Source organism: Peromyscus eremicus, chromosome 1 (genome assembly GCF_949786415.1).
Source record: "Peromyscus eremicus chromosome 1, PerEre_H2_v1, whole genome shotgun sequence".
NCBI classification, from domain to species: domain Eukaryota; kingdom Metazoa; phylum Chordata; class Mammalia; order Rodentia; family Cricetidae; genus Peromyscus; species Peromyscus eremicus.
In genome coordinates this window covers 173,222,350-173,240,343 of record NC_081416.1, presented here as the reverse complement: position 1 = coordinate 173,240,343, position 17,994 = coordinate 173,222,350, and the positions used below count along the sequence as shown (strand labels likewise).

The 17,994-nt window shown below is 52.9% G+C and overlaps 2 protein-coding genes across 2 annotated transcripts in view; one reads left to right on the top strand and one right to left on the bottom strand.

Annotated features, from left to right (window-relative positions):
* Positions 1-854: 854 nt before the first annotated feature.
* LOC131897987 (10 kDa heat shock protein, mitochondrial-like) lies at positions 855-4,166 on the bottom strand. Its single transcript, XM_059249057.1, has 2 exons — positions 4,020-4,166; positions 855-1,325 (listed from the first exon to the last, which is right to left on the bottom strand). The coding sequence occupies exons 1-2, from the start codon at positions 4,164-4,166 to the stop codon at positions 978-980; spliced, it is 495 nt and encodes a 164-aa protein (XP_059105040.1). The 3' UTR covers positions 855-977.
* The window catches only part of Ccdc8 (coiled-coil domain containing 8), a 50,316-nt gene continuing 36,310 nt past the window's right edge, over positions 3,989-17,994 (top strand). Inside the window, exons 1-2 of the mRNA XM_059281100.1 lie at positions 3,989-4,083; positions 4,202-7,446. Of these exons, the coding sequence (XP_059137083.1) occupies positions 4,778-7,012 (2,235 nt within the window). The 5' untranslated portion in view covers positions 3,989-4,083; positions 4,202-4,777 and the 3' untranslated portion in view covers positions 7,013-7,446. The remainder of the gene's footprint in view (positions 4,084-4,201; positions 7,447-17,994) is intronic.

Below are 17,994 nucleotides of genomic sequence, written 5' to 3'. Positions count from 1 at the left end.
AACTTTATACTGCGTAAAAGAAATGTCTATTGTTGCTCAGTGGTAGAGCCCCTGCCTAGAATCCCCCAGTGAGGGGCTGGGGTGTGGCTCAGTGGTAGAGCCCCTGTCTAGAATCCCCCAGTGAGGGGCTGGGGTGTGGCTCAGTGGTAGAGCCCCTGTCTAGAATCCCCCAGTGAGGGGCTGAGGGTGTGACTCAGTGGTAGAGCCTCTGCCTAGAGTCCCCCAGTGAGGGGCTAGGGGTGTGGCTCAGTGGTAGAGCCCCTGCCTAGAATCCCCCAGTGAGGGGCTGGGGTATGGCTCAGTGGTAGAGCAACTGCATATATATGTAATGTGCTGTGGAAAAGTGTTTTTGTACATTGTGAAGATATGTTTTTGCCAAGGTGCCTTCTGATTGGTTTAATAAATAAAGAGCTAAATGGCCAATAGCTAGGCAGGGAGGTATAGGTGGGACTTCCAAGCACAGCGAGGACTGGGAAGAAGAGAGGCAGAGAAGTCAGCCAGATGTGTAACGAGTCAGACACACAGAGAGTGATAGAGGTAAAAGACATGTGATAGAATGCAGATTAATGAAAATATGGGTTAATTCAAGGTGTAAGAGCTAATAAGGGGCCGGAGAGATGGCTCAGAGGGTAAGAGCATTGACTGCTCTTCCAGAGGTCCTGAGTTCAATTCCCAGCAACCACATGGTGGCTCACAACCATCTGTGATGAGGTCTGGCGCCCTCTTCTGGCCTGTAGGCAACATGCGGGCAGAACACTGTAGACATAATAAAGAAATCTTTTTTTTTTCATTTACATTATTTTATTTGGAAATGTTGATAACAGTACAGTGAAACTAAACTCCAGAGACAGTGGCTGTCATTAGTTTGGGCATCATCAATTTATTATAAAAGGAGGCATGGAAATTGTTTACATGATGAATAGTTCAGACCGTCAGCGGAATGGGCAGCTTCACGTGACGCCATTTCAACAGTGATTTCAGTTCACACACTTTCCAAGAATGTCCCTATCTCTAAATAAGAAATAATCCTTGTCATCTAGAACAACTTTGGTGCCTCCGTATTCTGGGAGAAGAACTTTGTCTCCGACTTTCACACTGACCGGCTGACTGTCTCCACCCTTTCCTTTGGCGGCGCCTGATCCCACAGCCACTACTCTTGCATGCAATCCTTTTCCTTGAGACTTTTCCGGAAGCAAAATGCCACCTTTGGTCACGGTTTCGGCGGCACTCCTTTCAACCAACACCCTGTCAAAGAGCGGGAGAAACTTTCTGAAAGCTTGTCCAGCCGTGACTCTTGCCGCCACAGCTCCGAATCGGTGCCGCCGCTGCAAGGAGAGTCCTGCGGGCCGACTGGGGACATAATAAATAAATCCTAAGCCAGAGGCTGAGCTTTTATAATTGGTAAGAAGTCTCTGTGTCATTATTTGGGAGCTGGTGGCCTAAAGGTAAATTCTACTGTGTACGTACATATATATGTATATATAATTTTTTCTGGGAATTATACTTAGAAATTGAATCCTTGAACTTCTGATCTTCCTGTTTTAGTCTTCAGAGAAGCCTGGGTTACAGAGATGAGCTATTAGACCCAGTTTAAGAAGGTTTTTAAATTAGATTTATTAGCCAGGTGGTGGTGGTGCACGCCTTTAATCCCAGCACTCAGGAGGCAGAGGCATGTGAATCTCGGTGAGTTCGAGGCCAGCCTGGTCTACAGAGCAAGTTTCAGGACAGCCAGGGCTACACAGAGAAACCTTGTCTTAAAAAAAACAGCCCCCCCCCAATACATTTATTTACTTTAGGTCTGTGTTTTGCCTGTGTGTATGTATGTGTGCTCTGTGTGTGTGGTGTGCTTGGAGGTCAGAAGAAGGCGTTGGATCACCTGGAACCGGAGTTACAGATAACTGTGAGCCACCCTGTGGGTGCTGGGAACTGAACTCGGTTCTCTGCAAAGAGCAGGAAGCGCTCCAACTCCCCAAGCCATACATCCAGCCCCATGATTTGTGATTCTTTATCTAGTTCTTGCTAGGCAAACGCTCCTTGACAGAGCTAAATCCTCAGCCTCAAGATTTAGAACTCCTCATGTGCCACCGTTATTAAAGCCGGTGTCCCTGGGCAATTTCGGCGTTTCGCTTCAAAGCATCTCTGCTTTGGGGAAGAGGCACAAGGAAGGTAGGAGGAGCTATGCCTGCTCTGTGGAAGCTCCCAACATCTCCGCTAAGCTCAGCCAGGGCCCCTCAGCACGCCTGGTTGCCTTGGAGACTCCTAGTCTACCGAGATAGTCTCTAAGGCTGAGGGCTGAGCGGCTAGAATGCAGTCACGTGAAGAGAGGGAACCGTTCACCTAAGCAGGCTGAGCAGAAGTAGTCCCTTGACCCAGGGGAAGCTGCAGGCAGGACAGGACCCATACAAAGCGATGCCCCGCCCCTCCCCCCGAGCCTGTAACAGCCTCTCCTGCACCTTCTTTTTCTCTCTCTCCCCCTCCCCGGATTCCCTCATTGCTAATGATCTGCCTCCAAGGTCTTCCTGAATTAAATACAATCACAAGCGTTTATTTTACTTTAATTTTTAAAGATGTCTGTGCACGAGTGTTTTGCCCTAGTCTTTGTCTGTGCATGTTTGGTTCTTGTAGAGATTAGGACGTGTCTGATTCCCAGCAACTGCAGTTTAGGGTGACTGTGAGTCACCATGTGAGCGCTGGGAACCAAATCCAGCTCCTTAGCAAGAGCAGCCAGTGCCCTTAACCACGGAGTCATCTCTCTAGCCCCCGAGATTGTTGTTTTTTGAGACTGGGTCTCTTGTAGTCCAGGCTGGCTTTGAACTCTCTTTGTAGCTGAGAATGACCTTACCCTCTTGATCCTCCTGCCTCCAAGTACTGGGATCACAAGCGCACACCTCATGTCTGATGTAGGTTTTTATATTGGTATTAAAGTCACTTTTTTTTTTTTAGGATTTTTTAAAAATTTTTTATGTGCATTGGTGTTTTGCCTGCATGCACATCTGTGTGAGGGTGTCAGGTCTCTGGGAATTGGAGTTACAGACAGTTGTGAGCTGCCATGTCCTTTGGAAGAACAGCCAGTATTCTTACCTGCTGGGCATCTCTCCAGCCCCTAAAGTCACTTCTTTATTTGGCTTTTGTTGTGGTTGAAAACATTATCTTTAATCCTAGTATGGTGGCCCATGCCCATAAGGCCAGTACTCAGAGACTGAGGCAGGAGGACCACTGAAAGTTTGAGGCCACGTGGGATACATAGTAAGTTAAGAACTAAGGGTACCACAGCATCTCTGTGATCTTAAAGATGTATTTTTATTTTTAAGAAAATAAAATTTTATCACTGTGTTATGCATTTGCATATGTATAATCAATGCGTGGGCATGTGTGAGCGTGTGTGTGTGTGTGTGTGTGTGTGTGTGTGTGTGTGTAAAGCTCCGGTAGAGTGGGTTTTATGTGGGTATCAGGGATTGAATTCAGGTCATCAGGCTTGCATGGCAAATGTTTTTACCCACTGAGTTATCTTGCGGGTCCCTTTTTTATGTGCACGAATGTCTTGCCTGCATGTATGTATGTGCACCACGTGTGTGCAGTGCCCACAGAGATCAGAAGACGGTGATGGATCCCCTGGACCTGGAGTTAGTTACAGAGGGTTGTGAGCCGTCATGTGGGTCCTGGGACTCAAACCAGGTCCTCTGCAAGAGCAACCTATGCTCTTAACCACTGAGCCATCTCTCTGGTCTCATCCGGGTAATTGCAATGGTCTTCAAAAGATCTCGGCTATCGGCGTACGCACCTCTTAGCCTTGCACGTCGAGGATGGCAGGTTGGAGACCCACTGCCTTTTGGTGGGGGGAAAGATGATGACGTGGGGTTTGGCAGCTGAGATGGGAAGCCCTGGTCCCAGAGAGGCCCTAGGGGGCGGCCACACCTCTGTGGGGAGGAGAGGGAGCCTGCCCTATAACGACTGGACAGCTCCGCTGCCAGTCTTCCCAGACTGAGAGTGTAAGATGAGAAGGAGAAGGTGGGCCTCACCCAGGAGGGGAGGGCGCCCAGAAACTTCCTGCAGCTCTCAGCTCCGCCGCAGACTGCGAGCAAGGTCAGCCCAGAGCGGGTGGCAGCCTGCCTAGGGGCGGGAGACCCTCCTCGGGGCTGGGCGGAGGCCTTTAAGCGCCTCGCCATATTGAACGGCCACGCTGATCCGCCTTTGTCTGCAGAGTCCTTCTACAAACTTTCAGAGGCACTCGGGGTGTCGGGGCCAAGGGAGAAGCGAGCGGAGCCGTGCGTCCCCAGCTAGGAGCCGGGACACTGGCGTTTCCAGTTTGGACAGAGCTTTGAGCCTCGGAACTGACGGCGCCAGTTCACGTAAGCAACCTGGAAAATCGCTCGCTATAACTCCGAGGGGGTGGGGGGAACCCTTGGACTTGTCGCCTGCGGAGAAAATTTCAGGGAGGTGACACCCTGCATGAGCAGAGTTGCTGGGACTCTCCCGTGCCTCCTCCCCAAGACTAGAAGCTTAGAGGTTTTTTTTTTTTGTTTTTTGTTTTTGTTTGGGCTTCTTGCCCCCCACCCCAGAGTCCACTCTGGAGATCTTAAAGACTCTCGAGAAAAGCCACGTGGGGGGCTGGTTCCCCTGGGGTTTCCTCCCCTCCCCCGATTGCCTGATCCTCTGGAGTGTCCCTGATGTCTGCAAAGATGTCGATCTGGACGTGTTAGTGGAGGCCTTAAGGCCCGTAGGCACCTTTAAGAAGATCGGGAAGGTGTTCCGCAAAGAGGAGGACTCCACGGTGGGAATGCTGCAGATTGGGGAGGATGTTGACTATCTGCTCATTCCCCGGGAGGTCCGGCTGGCTGGGGGCGTGTGGAGAGTCATCTCCAAGCCCGCCACCAAGGAAGCTGAGTTTCGGGAGCGGCTGATCCAGTTTCTGCAGGAGGAGGGCCGCACCCTGGAAGACGTGGCCCGAATCATCGAAAAGAGCACTCCACACCCACCCCAGCCCCTCAAAAAGGCCAAGGAGCCCCGAGTGAGGCGAGTCCCACAGATGGTCACTCCTCCACCTCGGCTGGTCGTAGGCACCTATGACAGCAGCAACGCCAGCGACAGCGAGTTGAGTGACTTTGAGACCTCCAAAGTCAAAGGCAACAGGGGCTCCCAGAGGACCAGAAAGGTGCGCAAAATGCCGGTCAGTTACCTGGGCAGCAAATTCCTGGGCAGCGACGTGGAGAGCGAGGATGATCAGGAGCTGATAGAGGCCTTCCTCCGCCGTGGGGAGAAGAAACCCAGCGCGCCTCCTCCACGTCGCCGAGTCAATCTGCCAGTGCCCATGTTTGAGGACAACCTGGCGCCCCGGCCGTCCAAGGCCGACAGATGGCGGGAGTATGTCAGCCAGGTGTCCTGGGGGAAGCTGAAACAGAGGGTGAAGGGCTGGGCGCCCAGATCAGGCTCCGAGGTGGGCGAGGCCCAGCAGGCCTCCATCGCAGCTGAAAGGGCTGGAGAATTGAGACGCAGCCACACCAGCCGGGACGACAGCTCCAGAGACGCAGGAGATGGGAGCGACCAGACACTGGGTACCAGACGCTGGAAGCCCAAGATCAAGTGGGTCTCCTTGAGGAGGTGCAGGAAGGAGCAGGCGCCACCCCTAGCTCAGGGGAGAGCTGAGGGGCCCCCAGAGGCTGCCGAGAACCAGGGGGCAGAGGTTCCAGCTGAACGTGGAGCAGAGGCTGCAGCTAACCCGAGGGCAGAGGCTGCAGCTAACCCGAGGGCAGAGGCTGCAGCTAACCCGAGGGCAGAGGCTGCAGCTAACCCGGGGGTAGAGGCTGCAGCTAACCCCAGGGCAGAGGCTGCAGCTAACCCGGGGGCAGAGGCTGCAGCTAACCCCGGGGCAGAGGCTGCAGCTAACCCGGGGGCAGAGGCTGCAGCTAACCCCAGGGCAGAGGCTGCAGCTAACCCGGGGGCAGAGGCTGCAGCTAACCCGAGGGCAGAGGCTGCAGCTAACCCGGGGGCAGAGGCTGCAGCTAACCCGAGGGCAGAGGCTGCAGCTAACCCGGGGGCAGAGGCTGCAGCTAACCCCAGGGCAGAGGCTGCAGCTAACCCGAGGGCAGAGGCTGCAGCTAACCCGAGGGCAGAGGCTGCAGCTAACCCGAGGGCAGAGGCTGCAGCTAACCCCAGGGCAGAGGCTGCAGCTAACCCGAGGGCAGAGGCTGCAGCTAACCCGAGGGCAGAGGCTGCAGCTAACCCGAGGGCAGAGGCTGCAGCTAACCCGAGGGCAGAGGCTGCAGCTAACCCGAGGGCAGAGGCTGCAGCTAACCCGAGGGCAGAGGCTGCAGCTAACCCGAGGGCAGAGGCTGCAGCTAACCCGAGGGCAGAGGCTGCAGCTAACCCCAGGGCAGAGGCTGCAGCTAACCCCAGGGCAGAGGCTGCAGCTAATCATGAAGCAGAGGCTGCAGCTAACCCGAGGGCAGAGGCTGCAGCTAACCCCAGGGCAGAGGCTGCAGCTAATCATGAAGCAGAGGCTGTAGTGAATCCGAGGGCAGAAACTGCAGCTAATCTGAGGGCAGAGGCCCCCGATAACCATGAGTTTGAAGCTGCAGCTAATCAGAAGACAGAAGCCCTACCTGACCGGAGAGCAGAAGCCATAGATAGTCCGAGGGCAGAGGGCCCAGCTAACCAAGGGGCTGGAGCTGCAAAAAATCAGAGGGTGGAGGCCCCGGCAGACCCGAGGGCAGAAGTCCTCCATGACCAGAGGGAGGAGGCTGGACCTCAGGCTCTAGCGGAAGCCTCAGCTGGCTCGGTTAGCCTAGGAACCGTCTCGGGAGCTAGGGTCCGGAAACAGGTAAAGACAGTGAGGTTCCAGACCCCAGGACGTTTCTCCTGGTTCCGCAAGCGCAGGAGGGCTTTCTGGCACACTCCCCGGGTGCCAACCCTGCCCAAGAGAGTCCCCAGGGCAGCTGAGGCTAGGAGCCTCAGGGTGTTGAGGGCTGAGGCTAGAGCAGAGATGGAACACAGAGAGCAAGAGGAGCAGCTGTGAGGGGAGCCCCAGGAGCCTGCACCAGGCCCGCCCTGGGGGAGCTGATAGGGTGCCTCCCTCCCTTGCAGGCTCCTTCTCCTTCCGCGTTTGAAAATGGAGGCTGCGGAGGCAGGCAGCCCCTCCTACACCTTTACCTCCACTTTGCTCCCCCTTCTCCACCTTCTTCCTCTCCCCTTCTTTTTGAGACAGTCTTTCTGTACAGCCCCGCCAGCCTGGAACTCCATCTATAATTGGTCTCAAACTCACAGTACGCCCCTGCCTTAGTATGCCAAGCACCAGGACTGCAGGTGTGTTTTGCTACATCTGGCTCTAGTGACCCTCTTTTCTTGTTTTTGTTTTGTTTAAGAGGGGTTTCTCTGTGTAGTCCTGGCTGGCCTGGAACTCAATATGTTGTGGGAGCCCGTTTTCGGGTTCCTCGTGGCTTTACCCAGCAGGTCCGCGTAGAGAGGATGACTAGGACCACAGGCCTGAGTGCAGGTGTCTGAGATGGTCTGTACTTGGCTGTGCTGGGGGAGGAGGTCTTTTGCTCCACCCCTTGGCGTCTCTATAAAAACCCTGGGGCAGAGACAGTCAGGGCCCGTTGGAAAAGGTTCCAGGCTCTCTCGAGGCTGTCCTTTATTTTCTATCTGTTTATCTCTGCAATAAATCCTTCTATCTAATATTTCCTGCTGCTTACACTCAAGAAAACTCTGGGGGCCGGGCGGTGGTGGCGCACGCCTTTAATCCCAGCACTCGGGAGGCAGAGCCAGGCGGATCTCTGTGAGTTCGAGGCCAGCCTGGACTACCAAGTGAGTTCCAGGAAAGGCGCAAAGCTACACAGAGAAACCCTGTCTCGAAAAACCAAAAAAAAAAAAAAAAAAAAAGAAAACTCTGGGGAACTGTGGGGGTGGTGGGTAAACGCCCCACACTATGTAGACCAGGCTAGCCTTGAGCTCACAGAGATCTGCCTGCCTTTGCTAGGACTAAAGGCACATACCACCAAGCCTGCCTTCCATGACCCTCTTTATGATCCTGTTTTTAGTCTGATGAGACCATTTGTTTTTAGGGTGGTATATCTGTAGACACACTTGATTTTTTGATACGTTGATTTTTCTAAATACTGAATATAGCATCTCAAAGAATGTAAAGAAAGAAGTCCATGGGGCCTGCTTGCCCGGATGGTGTTTTAACTTCTCGCTATGTATCTTAAGTGCTCACAGCCTGGCAAAGGGAAATGGACAGAGGAGGGGGTTCTGTCCACTGTCTTCTGTCTACTTTGATGGACGGCCCCTTTGCACTAAGAGAGGGCTCAAGTTGATATGCAAATAAAAATGTTTACAACAGTGGTTCTCAGCCTTCCTCATGCTACGGTGACCCTTTAGTACAGTTCCTCATGTTGGGGTGACCCCCAACCATAAAATTATTTTCATTGCATAACTGTAATTTTGTTACTGTTATGAATCGTAACGTAAATGTCTGATCTGCGATCCCTGAAAGGGTTGTCTAACCCCCAGAGGGGTGGTGATCTACAGGTTGAGAAACATTGGTTCTCACCAAGGTGGTTTCTTGTTTCTGAGTTGGCAACGGACAACGTTGGGGTGATTTGGCTGGCTCCTCAGCGATGATGACCCTGTGTTTAAGTTATCACTTTGCCTGCCATATTTGGGCTGCTAAGTGCTGGAGGGTTGGAGGGTGCAGGGCCTGTGGATTTCACATACCACACTGATCTTGGTGACAAGGCACAGAAAAGCCACAAGGAGTGGGGTGCAGGAGAGACGGCTCAGTGGGTAGCAGCACTGGCTGCCCTTGCAGAGGACCTGGGTTCGATTCTCAGCACCCATGTGGTGGCTCACAACCATGTGTAACTTCCTCTTCTGGTCTTCAGTCACCAGGCATACGCATGATACCTAGACATACGTGCAGTCCAAACACCCAGACACAAAGTAATAATTGAAAATTAATTTAAAACCAGGTGGTGGTGGCACATGCTTTTATGCCCAGTACTCAGGAGACAGAAGTAGGTGAATCTCTGAGTCCGAGGCCAGCCTGCTCTACAGAATAAGTTCCAGGACAGCCAGGGCTACACAGAGAAACCTTGTCTTGAAAAACCAAAGGAAAAAAAAAAAAAAGACCAAAAGGAAATCCACTCAAAACATTGAGTCTGGGACCCCTGATGTAGATGTGGTTTAACCTGAATGGCTGTGTGGCCCTTGAATGTGAAGAGGTCTTTCTGTTGTCTATTTTCTGAGACAGGGTCTCCTTCTATAACCTCAAATGTATGATCCTCCTGCTTCCGCCTCCTGAATGCTGGGATTGCAAGTGTGTGCCTGTAGTGCCCGCATCGAGAGACCCCCCCCCCCGAACAAGACCACCACAGAGCCAATATCCAATGCAAATACACAGGGCTTTATTGATTACCAGCTCAAGCTCGGACCCTCATCCAGTATTCCGACACAGCGGGTGGAGGAGATCGGTCCTGAGTCTTGGGGTTTGGGGGTTTTAAAAGGGAAAAACCACAAGCAGGGAGGTACGAGCCTTGGCATCTCAGGATTGGGTGAGGGCATGTAACCTTTGAATTCACTGGTTGGGGTCTGGAGGAATTTTCAACACTGGTTATCAGAAAGCCACAAGGCCATTTGGTGCCGGGAGATGTTGTTTCCCAAAGTTCCTCCTTGGCCAGCCCACCCTGGTGGGGCCACTTTGACTGGGGCCCTGGCAGTTCGTGATTTTTGTTGGAACTGTTTGTGGATTTGTGGATTTTATTTTTTTAAGAAAAAATTTTCATTCATTTTACACACCAATCAAAGATCCCCCTCTTCCCTCCTCCCACCTCCCCCAGCCTCTGCTTGTGGTTTGTACTGGAACCAGACCTTGGTCAAGTCCTGTTTACAATGGAGTCCTTTCTTAAAATGGAGTCTGTCTTGCTCTCTCATGCCGCCCGGCTCAGCCTCCTGTCCTCGTCACTGTTGCTCTCGATCTGTTTCTATGATACGCCCGTGGAAGTCAGAAGACGCCTGGCTGGGATCTGTTCTCTCCTACCATGTGGATTCTGGGGACCATTCAGGCATGGCAGCAATTGTCTTTACCTGTCCAGCTGCCTCACCACCCCCTTCAACCTGTTTCGACCAAGCTCCAAACATCTGAGGGACGGGTTAACAGTTAGAACAGAAGCATGCTCAAAGAGTGAAGCCGTGTGCATACTGCCTTTTTTTTTTTTTTTTTTTAAAGATTGATTTATTTATTATGTATACAGTATTCTGCCTGCATGTTGCCTGCAGGCCAGAAGAGGGTGCCAGATCTCATTACAGATGGTTGTGAGCCACCATGTGGTTGCTGGGAATTGAACTCAGGACCTCTGGAAGAGCAGTCAGTGCTCTTAACCCCTAAGTCATCTCTCCAGCCCATAACTGCCTCTTATAAGCAGACACTGGGCTGCCAAGGACCTGCAGGGGTGGAAGGAAGGTGAGGGCATCTCTCTGTGGTGGTTGGCAGCCTACAACCACTAGCTGTGTGAGAGAATAAGTGTGCACACACAGCCTTGGTAAAAGTGAGCCGGAGAAAAGAGCGTTAGCAGGAAAGAGCAGTCCAGTGCTTGTGACTGAAGAATTATGTCCCAGCAGCTCTGACCCTCTTTCTTCTTTTTTTCCCCTATGGAGAGATATCTGGGGAGACAAGACAACACAGCAGGGAAGGAAAAGAAAGGTGGGTGTACAAAGGCTCATCATGGAGCTGCTGCCTGGAATCCCCCAGTGAGGGGCTGGAGTGTGGCTCCCATGTTAGGCAGGGGCTCTCCCACTGAGCCACACCCCAGCCCCTCACTGGGGGATTCTAGGCAGGGGCTCTACCACTGAGCCACACCCCAGCCCCTCACTGGGGGATTCTAGGCAGGGGCTCTCCCACTGAGCCACACCTCCAGCCCCTCATTGGGGGATTCTAGCAGGGGCTCCATGACGAGCCCTTGTATACTCACCTCTCTTTTCCTTCTCTGCTGCCTTCTGAAAGTGAGTAGTTACATAATAAGCTGCATGGTTCCCACTGTGGCCTTGCTATAGTCCCTTTTGATGTTGGTCGGGGATAAGGCTTGTTCTCTTACAGCTCACATCCTGTCCAGAAGAAAGTCCCACTGATGTGTTGACAAAAAGGGAAAATATGGACCCCACCTGGAGGAGTGAGCCTGGTGGGGGCTGGAGGTGTCTGGAATGACCAGGTGAGGGGAGAGCTCTGGGGTGGTCCTTGCTGTTGTCCACAGCCACTTGAGGTTAAAAAGAAAGCATCGGTGGGCAGTAGTTTCACCTAGGGACTATGCTCAGCCTCCCTCACAGGGCCTGGAGCTCAGTGGGCTTTAGAGACAATACTGGAGTCCCAAGTAGGAAAAGGGTGTGTACCTTCACAACAGGCGGGGCGGATTAGACACAGGACTACGACTTCACAGACATCAGTTGCCGTTGGTGACGCTGTGTCTCATGTCACTGGCACACACACACACACACACACACACACACACACACACACACACGTCTAACCTACAGACACAGACACAGGCACAAATGACAGGTCCCCATACAAATGCACATTGGTGGCCCTCCAGAAATGTCCTTAAGCCCACGGACACAATGCACGGTATTCCTTCACACTCTGACTCACCGGGTTCCTGCACAAGCCAGGAAACCCTCTGTCCCCTGACACACATACTCCGCCATACTTACAAACGTTAGCATCAATGCCCATGCTGCTAGACACCCCTGTAGATTCAAGCAATGGCCCCCAAACCCAGAAGACAGTCAGAGAATGGAAGGACGCTATGGAAAACCCTCTTCCGGGGAGATATTTTCACAGCCTTTCTGAATAGCCCTGAAACTTGGACAGACCTGGGTCGGTTTGACTTTTAGCTTGTCCCTCCCTTGAGTGGACATGATGTTCCCTTCCCTCCATTATCCAGCAGGAGCATCTAGAGAGGACCCAGATGTGAGGGAAGAGGAACCCGTGCATTGCCCTAGACCTAGGATAAGTGGTGTTGTATCTTCAAATCGTCAGTCCGAGGTTTTTGTTGTTTTAAAGACAGGATCTCCTGTAGCTTGCCTGGAGCACCCTATGTTGCAGAGGATGACCTTGAACTTCCGATCCTCCAGTCTTCACCTCCCACGTGAGATGTACAACCTCGCCAGGGTTATGAGGTTCTGGGGATCAAGCTCAGGGCTTTAAGCATGCTAGGCAAACACTACCAGCAGAGCCCCTTTCTGCTAGGCCAGTCCCCAAATTCAGCCGGGTGCTTTTAGAAGCTGATCATGCCCAGGGTACCCAGTTTACACAAGACGCCTAGTCACCTGCGTAGTTTGGACCAGCGGGACTGGAGCGCCACCTGGTGGTCATAATAAGAACTGTAGCTAGTTCAGCCGGCTTCTTGGCTGTGGCAGGCTTGGGAGTGAGGGCCCATTTCTACAGCCATCCTAGACAGTTCTAGAACACGGCCACACTCCTGGGCACACACCAAGGAGCAGAGACAGGCTCTGAGGCTGAGGGAAGGGAAGGTCTTCCCACGCCAGCACCTCAGTCTCTTGTGACCAGGAGTCATGATCAAGTTGGGATAACTCCTGATAAATGCATTTGCAGCCCCAATGCCAAAGTGAACTCAGGAACTCGGCCTTGCAGGTGTCACTCAAATCTTCGTGCAGCTGGGATGAGTATGCATGCCACAGGCCCTGGAGTAGAACAATGTGGAGCTCAAACTCCTGGCCTCTCTAAGCTTCGTCATGTGGGGGGTGGGGAGTGGGGGGTGAGAATTCCTGCCCTTCATCATAGCCTTCCTCTTCCCTTTGGAGCTTAAAAAAAAAAAAAAAAAAAAGAAGAAAAAGAAGACACAGGCATGAATGCAACCTAGAACCTGAACCACCACCCCTTCGCTTTCTTTTACTTGTTTTTAAAAACCACATTTTAGGCAGCATGGAGGTACTGACTTGACTGAGGCAGGAGGATCCCTTGAGCCTAAGAGGATGCAGCCAGCCTGGGTAACAGGAGCGATCCCGCATAGATAAACACATAGACAAACAGATAGAAAAGTAAACAAACAAACCTTGGTCCCCGTGGCTCAGATCTGTGGTCCTGGCACCTGGGAGGCCTGGGCAAGGACTAGAGAGACGGATCAGTGGTTAAGAGTGTTGCACTGCTCCCACGGAGGACCTGAGTTCAGTTCCCAGCACCCACAGCTGGAGGCTCACAACCACCTAACTCCAGCTCCAGGGCATCCTATGTGCTTTATGTACTGGCCTCCCGAGGCACCCGATGCACACACAAACGTGATTTTGCAACAACAACAACAACGAAGAGTTGGTCGGGGGAGACAAAGGGGGAGAGAGGTGAAACCACACTTTGGAGGCCACAAGCTAAGCCGTATACTATTTTCTCCTTGCTCTGTTGCTGTAGATGACCTCTCTGGTGAGTGGGTGGCTGTGATGAGTTAATTGGATCTGGGAGACTCGGAGGCCACGTCTGTCTGTCTGTCTCAGACCGATTGAAACCCCTGGCTTTCATGTGGGCCTGTGCAAGAGAGCATGGTGGGTGGCACCTTTGACCTCGAAGGGCATAGTCTGGTAGATGACAAATGAATATCAGCTCCCAAGAGGAAGAGGCAGGAGGATTAGGACATCAAGGGAGACTATATAGTGAGTTTGAGGCCAGCCTGAGCTACATGAGGCACCACTGAAATGCTTGATTGAATGAACAAATCCATAAATGGCAGGATATCCTGCACTAAGAGCACATTAATATTGCCCATTTCTGAGCATTTTGCTAAGGTTTATTACATATCCAATTGCATCCCTCCAAAATCCTGACCTCCCTGTTTTTTTAAAAGATGAAGCTCTTGCTGGGCGGTGGTGGCGCATGCCTTAATCCCAGCACTCGGGAGGCAGAGGCAGGTGGATCTCTGTGAGTTCAAACCAGCCTGGTTTACAGAGAGTTCCAGGACAGCTAGGGCTATACAGAGGAAACCCTGTCTCCCAAAACAAAACAAAAATGAAGCTCTTGACTCCAAATTGGAAACCAGGGCCTTGTTCATGCCAGGTAAGCCCTCTACCATGAAACCACACCCCAGCCCCTCACTGGGGGATTCTAGGCAGGGGCTCTACCACTGAGCCACACCCCAGCCCCTCACTGGGGGATTCTAGGCAGGGGCTCTACCACTGAGCCACACCCAGCCCCTCACTGGGGGATTCTAGGCAAAGGCTCCACCTCAGATATCTAACTCCAAGCTCTTCAAACCAGTTTTCATCTGAACCAGTTCATCTGGCACTCACTCCTGTGGAGGGGAGAGACAGTCTACCTGTCCTATTGAAGACGAGAACATTTTTAGCTCCCAGGCCCAGGCTGAGGAAGGAAGAGGTTGACAAGAGATTGGGAAATAGGATTGAGGAGGTGGTGTGGTGTGGGTCCTGGCCTCACTCCTGCCATCTGGTCCCATCCCATCCTCTTTCTGAGGCCTGTACACATCTGAAATCACAGTTCCTTGGCTATCCTCGAGAAAGATGGAGATGCTGTGAGGAGCCCCTGCCCAGAAAATATTACCCAGCAGCGTTTTTTCTCTCTGCACACACCACCCTTGACCATGACTGCCACAGGGGAATGGCGTGCAGAGACTACTTCAAGACCAGGCCAGATGCATCCCCGCTCCCCTGACCACTCATGCGACTGTTTCTGGACCTTGTTCCCCATAACTACATTTCCCTATCTCAAGTTTGGGGGTAGCAAGAGGGCGTCATCCATCAGATGAGTCAAGTAACTGGGTTCCTATTTCAGAGCTGTGTAACTCTTGGCAAGTACCCACCCTCTCTGAGCCCATTTCCTCATCTGGAAAAAACGCTCACAGTAAGAGCATCTAGGACCGGGGATGTAGCTTGGCTGTTGCTTCCTTGAAGGAAGCTCTTGGTTCAGCTGATACCCCAAATCCAGGCTTGGCGGTGCATGCTTGAAATACCAGCATTCTGGAGGCAGAGGTAGCAGGATCGGAAGTTCAAAGCCATCCTCTGCTCCATGGGAAGTTTCAGCCCAGCACCTTGTCTGGAATAGGGAGTTTAAACGGAGAGTGGAACATCACAAGCGAAATAGAAACATTAGCTTTTGCGGTTGTTGTAACTGGTATAAACCGCATTTCTTCCATTGCAGGGTGATTGGGCCTGGAGGCTTTATTCCACCCCACACCGGTGTACTGAGTGAGCGCCATCGCTGGTGGGTTTTTAACCGCGGTCTTGGAGCGCCACCTGGTGGTAGATTTCGGTCTTGCATGGCAGGGGTTGAGGGACGAAGCATGTCAGGGGTTGAGGGACGTGTTCCCAGCACCTTCATTCCTCCGGGTGAGTTGTTCTAGGCCCTGGTCACACCCCGAAAGGACTGGGAGTGTGTTTCTCTGCCTGAGAGACCCGAGGGGCCTGCACATGAATGGGTGGAGCCGAGTCCGTCTCCTACACCTTGGCCTCGGTCTAGAAATCGTTTACTCCGCTAGCAACAGTAGGGGGCGGTGGTGAGCCAGCCCTGGATTCTGGGGCCTGGGCGGCACTCTGCCCAATTTCTGCTTTGAGGCAGGGTCTCCTGCAGTCAGGCTGGCCTGAAATTGCTATGCAGCTGAGGATGACCTTGAACTTCCGATTTCCTGCTTCCACCTCCGCCCGGTGTCTCAGTCTTTCCTTCCTTTCTGAACCAGCTCTCTCGATGGGTCCACTGTGCTCTGCTCCCTGGGGCTGAAGGCAGGGCAGGGGCAGGATTCTGCAAGTGGAATTCCGTAAGCGTTGTTCACAGGCCTGCGTTTAAAACGATTTCCTAAGCATTCTTTGGCACCGGACTCTCCTCAGGCCCCCACTGGTGGATTCTGGGTAAGTGCTGCCTGGTTGAGCCACGTCCCTAGTTCCTCTTGGCGTTTAGGTCTAGGACTCCTCTGCTGGGTAGGCGATGATTTTGATTGTCAAGTAGACAGAACCCTAGAGTCAACCAAGAGTCCTGCTTCTGGACAGATCTTTGAGGCTATTTTTGGAGAGGATCAAATAAGGACTGAAGACCCTGGCTGCAGGTGGCCCATCCGGAAATAAAAAGGCGTGCTTTTTCTGAGAAAAACTTGCCTGCCTTCGTTTCCCATTGTTTTTAAACACTGGTGTGTGACGGGTGGGGGTGGAGGGCAATTGTGTGTGGGAGAGGGCCGGGGCACCCAGTGTTGCCTCTCACCTCCCACCGTGTGAATTCCAGGAACAGAACTCAGGCCTTCGGGCTTGGTGGCAAGCTCCTCCACCCACTGAACCACATCACTGGCCACTGTTGAGGCATCCAGTTCTCAGGCTCTCCAGCATGCAGACGGCCACTGCTGAACTACCCAGCCCCTACTGTGGAGGCTGTCCCCTTTTACGACATACGCCCGTGCTATGCCTTTAGAGAAGGCTGACACAGCACGCACTGTTTCTATGACAGGTAAGGTGTGAAAAGTGCGGTAAATTATGGGAAACTCATGGTCTGAATAAGCACCCAGAGAAACTTCATAGCCCAATTTTAAAAAACGGCAATGGTGGTGCATGTCTTTAATCCCAGCACTAGGGAGGCAGAGGTAGAGGGATCTGAGTTCAAGGCTAGCCTGGTCTACAGAGACACCTGTTTTGAAAACTCCCCTCCTCGTCCCCTATCATTACTGGAGGTAGGGCATGCATATCATAGCATGTGTGAGGTCAGAGGGCAACTTTATGGAGTTCACTCCCTACTTCAACTTTCCTAAGGGATCCAACTCACGCTGTCAGGCTTGCCTGGCAAACATGTTATCCTCCGAGCCATCTCGGGTCCTGACACTCAATTCTGAGTTAGCATTAACTGGTGGACAGGGCTGTGGGAAGCGGGGGTCAGACTGGTAGGGCTTGAAGGGAACTGTCCCCCCATACTTGGCCCCCAGCTGGTGATGCTGCCTTGCGAGGTAGAACTTTTGGACATGTGACCTAGCTGGAGGATGCAGGCCCTAAGGGTGGGCCTTGAGCGTTAATTAGCTAACCTTGCTGGAGGTCTGGTCTCTGCTCACTGGTTTCTACCACGTGAGAGCTGGCTGTGTAAACTCCTGTGGCCTTGGCCTGGTATGGCCACCCTGCCTTTCTTGGCATGATGAGCAACTGCCCCTGAGCTGCTTGTCAGATGTCCCGTGGCAGTACTGAGAAAAACACTCGCTATAGATGGAGGTGGGGCAGCCCTGCGGGCGGGCAGGCTGCTAGGGGTTTACAAAGAGACCGTCAGGGGCTCTGGAATTTTCTAGAAGTATAATCCACCCTCCAGCGTGGAAAGAAATACTGGCCACAGCTGCTAGCCATTCTCAGCTACAGGAGTCTTAAATCCTAGCACTACTGAACTGGTGTCTGGGGGCCTCTGACCTATAGCAGCAACAGACGGGTCCTGTGGTGGTTTGAATAGGAACGACCCCCATGGGGCACTATTAGGTGTGGCCTTGTTGGAGAATGTCACTAGGGGTGGGCTTTGAGGTCTCAGAAGCTCGAGCTTCTCTTCCCGCTGCCTGGGGATCCAGATGCGGACCTCTCAGCCCCCTCTCCAGCACCGTGTCTGCTGTGCACTGCCAGGCCTCCCACCATGATAACGGATGGAAACTGTGCACCAGCCTCCATCAACGTTTTCCTTGTCAGAGCCGCCATGGCTGTGCCGTCTCTCCCCTCCAGGCTGGAGACACAGCAGCTTCTCGGGCTGGAAGGCTCTCCCGCCGGCCGTGCTTCTTTCCCCACTGGTACGGAGCGCACAGCAGGGCAGTCGCTGGGCACTGGCCCCGCTGAGACAAACACGGGAAATCCACGGCACCGAACATGCCGGCTCCGCAGCGCTGTACGGAGGTCAGGGTTCAGAAGACCATCCGAGCTGCACACATTAAGCAGTGTCCTCGCAAAGCTCGGCTACAAGCAGACGCCTCTGAGGGGTCTGAGTCAGCACGCAGCCTGCACAGGCCTGAGGAGCTGGAGGATGCTTCTGCGGTCACTCTTAGGCCT

What these genes read in the sequence shown, in the direction of transcription:
- LOC131897987 (XM_059249057.1), bottom strand. Translation starts at nt 4,166, where the DNA reads ATGGCGAGGCGCTTAAAGGCCTCCGCCCAGCCCCGAGGAGGGTCTCCC. An exon ending in TGGGCGCCCTCCCCTCCTGG is followed by an intron (nt 1,326 to 4,019) that starts GTGAGGCCCACC and finishes CTCTCCTTGCAG; the next exon opens with CGGCGGCACCGATTCGGAGC.